Raw genomic sequence first — 13,023 nt, forward strand, 5'->3', positions numbered from 1 at the left:
GTTTTATAACTTGCCAACTATCCATCTTAAAAGATATGAAAGAGTAACAATTACACCCTGAAAAAAGTTTAATATGCCAGCCAATTTACAGACATACATATCCTGCATTTAAGCATTCATAAATCAAAGAGACTGAATCAAGATTTCCTCCCACAACACTAAGCACATCTCGTGACCACTAAACAATAATGTAACACAGTCGGTCAAGCTGGAGGTAACCAATATGAAAGCTGAGATTATGACTGCGGGACAAACTAAAGAAACCAATGGCAAAAGGGCTGTAATAATTAAGGAATAAAGATAAGTTAATCAAAAGGTGATGGATTTTCCCCACTGCTCTTCAATGTGCCAAATTTTCATGATGTAATCTAGAGCCACATTGAAGAGCAGTGGGGAAAATCCATCACCTTGTCTGAGGCCTGTATTTATTGTAAAAGCATTTGACATTTCTCCCCTAAACTTTACCTTTGAAATTGTGTTGGTTACAGTTAGTTCAATAATTTTTGTTAATTTAGGATGAAGGCCATATGATCTGAGGATTTTTTAAAGAGTGGGTCTGTGTATACTGATGCTGATGATGATGCTTGTTGTTTTAAGGGGCCTAACATCGAAGGTCATCGGCCCCTGGTCTGTGTATACTATCATGAGCCTTTTTGAAATCCATGAATGAAATAAACAGCAGTTTATTTCTGTATTTGTAATATCATCACTGCCGGGACAAAACCTCCCATGTGAAATATTTTAGCTGAGAACTTTGGCCGGTAAGGTTCTGTCATCTAAGGTTCAATATTGTGTATTGTCAAGGCATTCTCGCTCTTCATAATGTATGTGCTGCGGGTCAGTATACCTCCAAAAATATTATCACATAGGAGGTTTTGTCCCAGCAATGACTATATTCCATTATTAGTTTCAAGCTGAGAATTTGGTCTGGGCAACATCTCAAGCGAACCATTTTCAATTCTCTGTACCAACAAATTCAGCTTATTCACATATCCTTAAAACTTGGAGTTCTTTTACGTGCCAGTAAATCTACCGACACGAGGCTGACGCATTTGAGCACCTTCAAATACCACCGGACTGAGCCAGGATCGAACCTGCCAAGTTGGGGTCAGAAGGCCAGCGCCTTAACCGTCTGAGCCACTCAGCCCGGCATCTAAACTAGTAAGAATATTTCTGTACTTATGCATTTTTCTGTTCACCTCATTCAAGTGTACCAAAATATTGGAAAGATATGCCAACTAGTAAACCAATTCATCATATGCAAATAAATCTGCATACTCATGCCCCTCAACAGTTAAAAATGCAAGTACCTAAGTTCCAATATTTGCATTAACACTTTCCCTTGTGATAACCACCGTACTTCTGTATATAGCAGGAGTGTAGTGTGTTCTGATCCTATTTCCTGACACAAAACTGAAAATAGCCTGGAATTTAGGGATTGCAATTTGACAAGGTTTACAACTTTTACTACTTTGCCAGCACAACTTTCAAGGTGGCAAAGATTTAGCAAACAATGGCTTTCGTGTGAATTGTATGCTAGGATTAACTCTGCATACTTGAGCTGCAAATCCTTTCTCCTGGCCCATCAAAAATGCAACTCCTCCTGTACAAACACTAACACAATCCTTCAATTTTAATTTATTTTGGAAGTATATATTCATTAGTCACACAAAATATTTCTTCAAAAAAGGAAATTAGTTGCAATTACATCTCCATTTCTATCCCATGGTCTGGTACCTTGATGTGGTTGGGAGGCTTGCGTGTCTCAGTGATCCCGAGAGCAATGCCAGTGTGAGCTACGGCTCCTGGCAGAGCCACCTAGGCTAGTAAGGTTAAGAATGGGGGACCAGACTGAACAATAGACTGCACCTATATTAGGTCCTTTGCCAGGGATATGGTAAAGTCCCCAATGGCAACTGCAGCAGAGGAGATTTTCGTAATGGTGTAGCTGATGGAAGAGGCACTCCACTCTCATGGGGGGAAACAGAGAGAGAAACCACTGTCTTGTGGAGAGGAGGGCTCTTAAAAGACCAAGGGAAAAACCCTAACGCAAAATTACTGTAGTTTGGTTAGAGGCTAAGGTGGCAGTCCTGACAACAAACTTGCATGCTGTGGGCTAATAACTTGCACACCTTAGTTTTGATTATTAAATACTTAGGAAGCATAGCCGAACTGATTCCAAGTTTACAACCTTTGGCTTGAAATACAGAACACGAATAGGACGTTCCATAGAGGATGAAAGTTGACAACAGGGAAGGACAATTAAAGTCTATCAGGTTCCACCTTTTCAATACTAATACAATGTTGTTGGATGATATTTACAACATTATTTATTACAGTACATGTTTCGGTGCTCTATTATGTCACCATCATCAGCTGATTTAGAAAATGTGAAAAAAACTTGGCGATCGAAATATTAAACAAAATATTGTCATACTTAATTCATACCTATACATATTTACATACAACAGCATATTTATTGGTTAAATCCTAAACATCTATTATGCTATATTAAATATCCCTAATATGTAACAAGAGAATTCTTGTAAGTCATGAATATAAAATTTTTCTCATCTGGTTGATAGGAATGTGAAGACAACTCATCAACCAGATGAGAAAAATTTTATATTCATGACTTACAAGAATTCTCTTGTTACATATTAGGGATATTTAATATAGCATAATAGATGTTTAGGATTTAACCAATAAATATGCTGTTGTATGTAAATATGTATAGGTATGAGTTAAGTATGACAATATTTTGTTTAATATTTCGATCGCCAAGTTTTTTTCACATTTTCTAAATCAGCTGATGATGGTGACATAATAGAGCACCGAAACATGTACTGTAATAAATAATGTTTTAAATATCATCCAACAACATTGTATTAGTATTGAAAAGGTGGAACCTGATAGACTTTAATTGTGATCTCAGTTCAATACGGACAAATAAGATGAAGTTCCTTACGTTTAACAGGGAAGGAGTTGGACAGGATAGCAAGCAATAGAGCGAGATGGTGCAGCTTCGTGGAAACCCTATCTTCCAGTGGGAACTAAGGGAAGTCATGTAAGACATCTCCATTAATGAACCAAATATAAGCAAAAGTTGTGTGTGGTCGTTAATATCTGTGGACTCGATCTGACGTGCGAACTTATGACTGCTGTCGATTTCCTCCTCCATAATGCCTTCATTATCACGGGACTTCTCAATAACTCAGCAAGTGTCAACAAAGGAATTTTTGAAATTTCACTGGCACACTGGCAGCTTCTGAACCCAGGACTATTTTCACCATCCCTTTACAAGTAGGTATTTATTATGTTTCAGCTATTATATGGGGGATTTTTGGCTCTTAGTTCACCTACCTTATAGCAGGCTTCCTGTACATTTTCCAAAACATGTACTGTTGCAGTCATGAACTTTCTTCATTCTTTGTTTTGTTTCCAAAATCTATGAAAATAATTGACATCTTTGCTGAGGCCCAGAGATTTACTGTGAGCGATACCCAAACAGAACATTACCTTCATGCCAAATGTTTGTAAATATTGACCAACACTCGCGCGATTCAGGCTCACTGTCTACCAACACGTGTGACACGTCGATCCAGAGAGGCACAGACCCCAGAGTTTGATGAAGTTTTAAATGCGTTTGAAGAGTCCCCCTTCTACCAGCACAAAGAAAGTAGCCCATCACATGCGAGTTGACTACCGCTTTGCATGGAATGTATACAAAGACAATGACCTTCATTTGTGACAAAGAATGCAGCTGCTGTTATTAGGCAATTACTCACTGCGAGGTGTATTTTGTGATTGTTTTTTGTCAGAAACAGATCAAAATCTTGTGTTACCTGGACTTGTGAGGGCAACTATTTTCAATGCCCACAATAATCCTATCTGGGCAGATGAAAATCGATATGCTACTTTCGTTTGTGTACACCAAGAATGTTTTGCTGTCAATTTGTGGGCAGGTATAATTGTTGATAATTTGACTGGGGCCTACATCCTCCCACTCAGGCTAGATGGATGGAAATACTTAATTTGTCTTCCAAGAGGTATTGTCAGAACTTTTAGATTTTCCTCTGACGCACGATGTGGTTCTAGCATGATCGTGCCCAAGCTTATTTTGCTGCAGCACCATGAAACCACATCACAGCCGTGTTTGGCCATAGGTGGATGGATAGGGGTGGTTTGGTGCTTTGGCCCCCTCGTTTGCCCGACTTAACTCCTCTAGACATTTTTCTGTGGGGTCAGATTAAAGACCTGATGTAAGAAACCCCAGCTGGAAGTGAGGAGGACCAAGTCACATGGATTGTTGAGGCTGCACATCGTGTTCGAGAATTGCCAGGAATTTTCAAAAGAATACGCACATCAATGTTGCGTTGATGTGAATTGTGTCGCCCAGTTGCTGGGAGACATTTAAATATCTGCTCTGAGGTACTCTACATTTGTTCATTTTCACTATCTCCAGCTAAAATGTAAACAGTGCGATAAGTTTACACTTAAGCACCTGGGAGGATGGCAGCCAATCTTAACAATCTTAAATCTTTAACTTAACAATCTTAAATCTTTAAGCGCGTGTAGTGCCAAAACTAATAACTGCAGAGCAATAAATATTCACACGTAACACATCCAAGACATTGGTTATGTACCAGAAGCAGCATACATCTTCAACAAATGAATCAGGAGTCTTCTGGAGTGAAAGGTATCATATATGACCTCATACTGACAAAATGTGGTCCACAACTGAAGAGATGTTACTTATAGCATATACATAAAGATGAAGAAAAAACCGACCCAAAACTTATAGTCAAAATAGTAAATGTCAGTGGTTATTTAACGTTGCGCTGACACAGGTAGTCTTGTGGAGATGATGGGATAGGAAACAGAGGGAAGGGAGCGACCACAGCCTTAACTAAAGTACAGTCTGGAGTGAAAATAGGAAACCACGAAAAACCACCTTCAGGGTTGCCAACAGTGCGGTTTGAACCACTGTCTCCCAAATGCAAGCTGATAGGCACGTGACCCAAGTGGTGCAGCCACTTGCTTGGTAAATAATTGTTTAAGAGGTTCTTGTAGAAAGGAAAACTGCATATAGTTAATTCCAAGAACCATCAATTTATCACCCCTCAACAAATACTAGAAAGTTTTCAAATGCTCATCTTATTAATTTACAAAATGTATATTGTTAAATCTATCTGACAATAAAAATCATATTCTTGACAAAATTTATTACTTACTTAATAACACCCTCCTCAATATAAACATCTCCATCAACAATTCCATCTTCATTAACCACTCTTCCATTCTTTATTAGGAGTCTGTTTTGTGCACTCTGTAACAAAGAAAAAAAAAGTTACATATATAATTTCTGTAAGTATTCAATTTACTCTCAAAACCACAGTTTCTACCTCTTCTCTCAAGCACTTAATCAAAAAAGTACACAAAAGCAATTTCCTTTTATCTTTAAGAGGCATAAAGTCTATCTCCAAGATGCAATACATGTATTCATTGTTTTTGTAAGAAAGTGTACATAGGAACTAGCAAGCCTAATAGTAAATCCAGAATAAAACAACAAACATTACAAACATCAGAAACGACCTAGAAATCTTTCGCACCTGAATATTCACTCACCCATCTGAACCATGAAACAAAATTTGAGGGAACTGATGTGCTAGTTACCACCTGCCAATTACGATGCTCATTTACATAAGGGGATTGAAATATTGAGAAGCATTTCCACAACTTTAATGGCTAAGAAGAAGGCCTGCACATAAACACAGTATGGCTCCCAGCTTGCAGCAGCTTGACCGTGGTAATATTTCTCTAGAAATTTGGATTGCTCATGTAAATGCTCATGCCTCCACCTATATATTTAGTTAAGAAGGAAGCCATACTTTTCAGTGTTGACTCAGTAAATGTAACTTTAAATCTTTTCAGTCTGTTGAAAACACTACTGAAAATACATGTTATACCAGAACATACCTGTAATATAACTCATATTAAATCACGCACATATATGTACGATGTTGTTTACGTGCATCAACTTGCCAATGAATTGGGAATTGGTGATGTTAAGAAAAAGTGAGACAAATTATGATTTTAGTAGTCCTCTACAGTCATCTTAGTGACTGAGAACGTTTTCTGTAATTAAACTAAGCTGATGATCGTCCATTACCTCCAGTGACTATGTTTGGACTGAAGCCAGTTCTCATGCCCCGGTCACGGTTGCTATGTAGTGGAGTGAGGGGAATGCTGTAGGCGATAAATCTGTTCACTTAAGACTGGAGGGGAATGTTGTATGTAATATACATGACAAGATTAATTTCATCCGTCATACAGCCTCGACAAGACTTGATGTGTAGGAGAATCGTAGGAGAACCGCTGACATCCATTGCAATGTGACCACGACCTAATGGCTGAAAGACAATGAGCTTCACTTAACATATTAAGGTCGAAGGTCGTACGGACTGTACCATTTATTGTGGAGAACAAAACCTGCATGGCGTATGTTCTCTGGTTTTCATCATTGTTACTACGAAATAAATGTACGCGAGTTGATCGGCACTGCAGTGTAAGACTGGTTCATACAGTTCTCGAAAAAATATTGAAGACAGCAAACTACAGCTCTACAGGTCATATTCCTCCTTCCAAATCGTTTCAGAACCACATGGACTCTACAGCAGTGCACACATAATGGCAGCCGCATGTGAACATAGTAGAGGTGTGACGGCCCAGAAATAATGTGTCGCTGCTCCAACTGCTCCAGTGACACGTTGCCGGTCCAGTGACAAACCGGTCCAACCACAGATGGCGCTGACGAGCATGGCATAGTACAGTGATTCTATACATAAAGAGTCACTGCAAGGCATAGCACACAGAGCGCGGTGAAACGTTGCCAGTTCAGTGACAGATGGAGCTGAGGAGCATGGCATAGCACGCAGAACGCGGTGACACACTACCGGTCCAGAGACAACCGGTACCAGCACAAATGGAGCTCAGAAACATAGCATAGTAGGCTTACGTAGCCAGGGGATGCACGATTTGCTCTGTTCTTCGATGATGTCATGATCAGGCCTGTCTTGTCTGATTCGATAATGGCACATTGGTGGTAGAATGAAAGACTAAAATATATTTTTTATCTTCAATTAATAAATACATGCATAATAACGTTATTTGCTTTACGTCCCACTAACTACTATTACGGTTTTTGGGGACACCGAGGTGCCGGAATTTAGTCCCGCAGGAGTTCTTTTGCGTGCTTATAAATCTACTGACACGAGGCTGACGTATTTGAGCACCTTCAAACACCACCGGACTGAGTCAGAATTGAACCTGCCAAGTAGTGGCAGAAGGCCAGCACCGTACTGACCAAGCTACTTTTTTTTTTGCTAGGGGCTTTACGTCGCGCCGACACAGATAGGTCTTATGGCGACGATGGGATAGGAAAGGCCTAGGAGTTGGAAGGAAGCGGCCGTGGCCTTAATTAAGGTACAGCCCCAGCATTTGCCTGGTGTGAAAATGGGAAACCACGGAAAACCATTTTCAGGGCTGCCGATAGTGGGATTCGAACCTACTATCTCCCGGATGCAAGCTCACAGCCGCGCGCCTCTACGCGCACGGCCAACTCGCCCGGTGACCAAGCTACTCTGCTCGGCACAATTTTATTTCAAGAAGTAAATTACAAGTAAGAATTACCGTACTTTTTTTTGCAACACGTAACGGTTAAAAGTAAAATTTGCTATGAAAGTAATCGTTACAAGTAATCCGATGACTTTTACCCAATTACTTCCCAACTCTGAAAATGAAAGCATTTTGTGTGCAATTCTTCCCTAAGATTCTGACATGTCACATGTGAATGACCTATAATTCTGTTTAGAGATCGCCGATAATCATTTTGAAACAACTGACGTTTTAAAAAGTATTCAGTGTTGCAAATTTAAAATGTTCACTGATCATATTCGCCAGATAAAATGTTTAGTTATAGTATCAAAAATGGCGTTTGACTATATTTTAACTATATTAAGAAAAGCAACCATTAGTAATAATCACAATAATAATAATATATTATTATTATTATTATTATTATTATTATTATTATTATTAACATTTTAGTGTTGAAGTAGATTACTGTGGATTTCCTTCGTTCACATGAAATAATGAACACCATACCGGTATGTCTCCGTCCTGTTCGTGTCACAACCTCCCTAACGGTACGGGACGCCGATGGCTGTATCACTAGACCGTTTGCGGATAGCAGTAACAGCATTTACCGGTTCAGCAAACTGCGAGTCGCAGCGCAACACTGTTAAAGCATTGGACCGGTAGCATCAAACTGAGTCACAGCGCAAGAATGTCACAGTCGCAGTGGACCGATAGCAGCAAACTGCGAGTCGCAGCGCAACACTGTCACAGTAGCAGTGGACCGGTAGAGGAGAGATCCTGGAGCAGGTGTTCACTGCTCCATTCCAAGAATAAGTGACTAGTACCGGTACACCAGTACCGACACACCTCTAGAACATAGACTGAACAACAGCGATATTAAACCAACTGAACAGACCTAAGAAACCACACACACAATATTTATATACTAATTATTACATAGATGTATCTCTTATACAAATAATTCTGAATGGCCTAAAAACCAAATAAACTCAATATCAGCCATATTTTATTAGTTAAGGTTATACGGTGAACTTTTTAAGAAAATGAAAAACGTAGTAATTTCAATCCACTATTTCCACAGTAAGGGATCTATCAACTGCATTATCGTTTTACAGATATGAAACAGAAAGTATGAACTTAAACCTAGTGAAATAAAAATTTACCCAAGTTCAAAACTAATATTTTATTTTATAATCTGAAGTTAGTGAAAAATAGCCAGTCCGGAGGATTAAAATGTATGAAAGTGAGCAAGACCTATATGTGTTAAATTGCCACAGTTTGCTGAGCTGCATATCACAGAAAAGCACTAACTCACAGTATCAATTTCTTCCCATGAACATAGCAGCAATATCTTAAAACAAGAAGAATAAGTGATGAGTACCTTAAAACTAAGTAAATAGCTTTTATGGATAAATTAAGCAATTTGTAAAGTCAGTTTTGGCAACCAGTATGTTTTGTACAAATTTCATACCAAGAACTGGGACAATGTTTTAATTAAGGTTGGTCTAATCCTTAGCATTCAGTTTCAGGAAATTTAATCTTTATGGCATTTATTTCCTGTGCGCTATATTCACATTACTCCACATGTATACACAATAGCACTGATCAGAACTTTAGGCAGTTCAGATTTTCTTGGACTGACTTACAAACAATGTTCTACAAGAACACTAAATAATAGTCGAGTCATAAGTCATGGCAACAATTTTTTCTTGCGAACAGGAGACAACATGGAAAATATAAAATATGGATTTGGAAACGTATGGTATGTACATGCGTATGATGCCACTAGATGGTGTATGTAAACAACAGTGTGGGTCTAAGCATGCCCCCAAGTTCAGTGTGTGAGTGAGAGCGTCACAAAATGGAAGTCAACAAGCAGGAGCAACGATCATATATTAAAATAGCAGTTTCCTGCGGCAGAAATGCACGCCAATGCCAAGCAGAGCTGCGGAAAGCATTAGGTGTGCATGCCATGCCCTATAGAACAGTGGTGAGGTGGGTGGAGATCAAACAGGGAACTACCACAGTTTTTGGAATGTGTGCCACTCCTTGACCGCTGCAGGATGTGGTTTCAACATGACAGAGCTCCACCACACACGGCAGTGGTCGTCCGGAACCATCACCGTGCAACGTATCCTGATAAATGGATAGGAAGGGGAGGACCTGTCCCCTGGTCCATCAGAATGCCCAATCTTACGCCCCTGGATTTTTTTCTGTGGGGCCATGTAAAACAACTGATGTATGCACAGGAGCCGGCCAGTCCTTGTCACCTTAGATAGCTCATCACCGAGGCGTGCCGATCCATTTTGCCAGAGATGTTGCAAAGGGATAGACTGTCCTTACAACATTGCGCACAGCTCTGTATCGACACCGGAGGTCGTCAGTTCGAGCAGGTGCTGCGTTAAATTGTGTGGATAACTGCAATCCTGTCACATGTTTCCTAGCCTCTATCAACCCAACTCCATACCAACGGCCCTTTTCAGGGCCAAATAAGCAAATCAGTCCTTGGAAGATATCGAGTATGCAACCTTACCACATCCCAGGCAAATGGCTGATTAAAAAAAAATCACCTTATGTGGGATCTGAACCTCCTACCTTGAGTACTGTCCACTAACAGGTATCTCCCCGACCGCTTGCCATGTGAGCTACTGCGACACTTGACCTACGACGCCCACTTCCCAGCCTATACAGTACCGTGCTCCCAGTCTGCGGATCCACCTCCTGTTTTAAAGTGCATGTTCTGCATATCTGTACTCGTTTTACGGGTTCATTCGAGGTACCCATAATGGATTAATAGTGGCGCTCACGATTCCCGCTGTCTTAAAGACCGTAAACACACATCTCAGTACAGACCTAAAAATTGGTATTTGAGATCCCCTTTAAAAATATGGAAAGACTTTTTTTTTTGGAAAATCCAATTAATGGGTGTTAAACAGGAGTGACAAATTGGGGTGTATTTCTAGAAAGACTATATCTAGAGCATATCTCAAAAGACATAAAATGTTACAGACTTAAAAATTAGTATTCAGAATCTCCTGTAAAAGTAAAGAAACTAAGATGATTTGTTTTTGGAAACTCCACTTATGGGGAACTAAAATGGGGTGAAATTTTAAAATAAGCATTTCTGCAGTATATCTCAAAAAAACATGTTGCAGAAGTGCAAAATTGTATTTTTATCTCTATTAAACATGAAGAAACATGTATTTTTTGTTTTCGGAAAAACTACTTGGGGGGGGGGGAATGTGACTGAAAATGGGGTTGAATTCTTTTAATTATGATACTGATATCTCAAAAACGTGAGATGTTACAGACGTTAAATTTCGTATTTGGAATCTCCTTCAAAAATAAAGAAATTACTTTTTTTTTTTTTTTTTTGAAACCCACCGAAAGGGGGGGATTGAAAAATTAGTTGAATTATTTGTATGAAGATACTATTATCTCAAAAACGAAAGATTATGCCATCATGAAAATTGGTGTTTGGAATCTGCTTTAAAAGTAAAGAAAAACGCGTTTTGGGGGGAAATCGTCTTGGGGGTCGGGGGTGAAAAAGAGTTGAAATCCTTATATGAGGACACATATCACAAAAGCTGAAGATGTTACAGTCATAATTGGTATTTAGAAGATCATTTACTATTAAAGAAACAAGTATTTTTTGCCTGAAAGTTCAATTAATGGAGGGTGGGGGGAGTGTGAAAGGAAGTGAAAAAATGTTAATTCCTTTTATGGGGATACTTATATCTCAAAACTGAAGGTAACAGATGTGAACATTGGTATTTGGAATCTCCTTTAAACATAAAGAAATACGCCTTCTTTGGGGGGGGTTGTAAATCAACTTAACAGCAGTGGGGTGAAAAAGGAGTTGAGACCAATTGATTTTGCTGTTCATAATGTACTTATTCTGATCATAAACTGATCATTTTTAATTTTTCCTGGGTTCGTTTTCAAGAGCTATCTTTTCCTTTGGAGAACTTATAGCCTAGTTAGATTACAATAAATATTTCTGGCATATAAATAAAATCTGAACACATTTGAAATAAACTATAGGAATGAAATTGACCGTGCAATTGTTCACCTCTATAACAGGGTCAATAATACACTGAGGTATATCATTTGTATCGCCAGAAATCCCGTGCACTTGCCTATGCGCGACAATGGTTTTGGTCACATTGTCAGCAATGACAATGGCAGCAGATGTAATTTACCGCCAAGTAGTGGTCTTGCATCTTGCTGCGGGGTCCAGAATAATAATAATAATAATAATAGAAATAATAATAACAATGTTTTGGACTGTCGTCAAAACGTGAGGACCGCGCTGGAAACCAGCCCTGGCCGGTTAATGACTACGAATGCAGTCCGGCCGCGCATTCAGTACCACCAATGCACCCAAGACGACACCACGCCGGATCTCCTTAAGGATTCGATCCATATTAAAAATGCTTATAGGGAAATGTGGCAAAGATTTAGGGACCCAACTGACCGGGTGGAATACCTGGACCTAGCCCGGGAAGTACGAAATCGATTGCTGGAAAGAAAGATTGAAAAATGGGAGGAATTTTGCCGTAATCTCTCAGAAAACGACTTAGATCGCGAATTTTGGCAGATTCTCTCAGAAAACGAGTCAGATCGCGAATTTTGGCGGATTATATATAAAAGGTTAAGCATTTAATTATAAATTTCAGTAGAATACCGTAGCGAAGCACGGGTATCTTGCTAGTCCATATCTATCTATATATATAAAATAACTTGTCCTGACTGACTGACAGATTCATCATCGCCGAGCCAAAACTACTGGACATAAATAAATGAAAGTTTGGGCATAGATTCATATAAATATGTAGGTGCTCGCTAAGAGAGGATTTTTGGATATTCCTTTGCTAAGGGGGTGAAAAGGGGGTTGAAGTTTTGAAATGAGTGTACCTATATCTCAAAACTTTCAAAGTTTACAGATGTAAAAATTGGTATTTAGAATCTCCTTTAAAAATAAGTAAAACACATATTTTTTTGTTTTCAGAAAATCCCAATAGGAGGGGTGAAAAACGATGAAAAAGGGGTTGAATGCCTTTAATCAGAATACCGGTACTTATATCTCAGAAACTGAAGATACTACAGACCTGAAAATTGGTACCATTGATCTCTTTTGAAAATAAAGAAACACGTATTATTTTGTTTTTGGAAAATCCAATTAATGGGAGGGTGAACAGGGGGTGAATTTTTAAAAACAGTGCATCTATATCTCAAAACTTTTAAAGTTTACAGATGTAAAAATAGGTATTTAGAATCTTCATTAAAAATAAAGAAAAACGTATTTTTTGTTTTCGGAAAATCCCAATAGGAGGGGTCAAAAGGGGTGAAAAATGGATTGAA

At 38.9% G+C, this 13,023-nt stretch overlaps 1 protein-coding gene across 5 annotated transcripts in view; it reads right to left on the reverse strand.

Moving 5' to 3' along the window:
* CRMP (Collapsin Response Mediator Protein) overlaps positions 1–13,023 on the reverse strand; it is a 486,710-nt gene that overhangs the window by 208,854 nt on the left and 264,833 nt on the right. For all 5 annotated transcript variants that reach the window (XM_067140710.2, XM_067140711.2, XM_067140709.2 and 2 more), the window contains one exon: positions 5,235–5,329. In XM_067140710.2, coding sequence (XP_066996811.1) covers positions 5,235–5,329 — 95 coding nt within the window. The remainder of the gene's footprint in view (positions 1–5,234; positions 5,330–13,023) is intronic.

Source organism: Anabrus simplex, chromosome 2 (genome assembly GCF_040414725.1).
Source record: "Anabrus simplex isolate iqAnaSimp1 chromosome 2, ASM4041472v1, whole genome shotgun sequence".
NCBI lineage: Eukaryota > Metazoa > Arthropoda > Insecta > Orthoptera > Tettigoniidae > Anabrus > Anabrus simplex.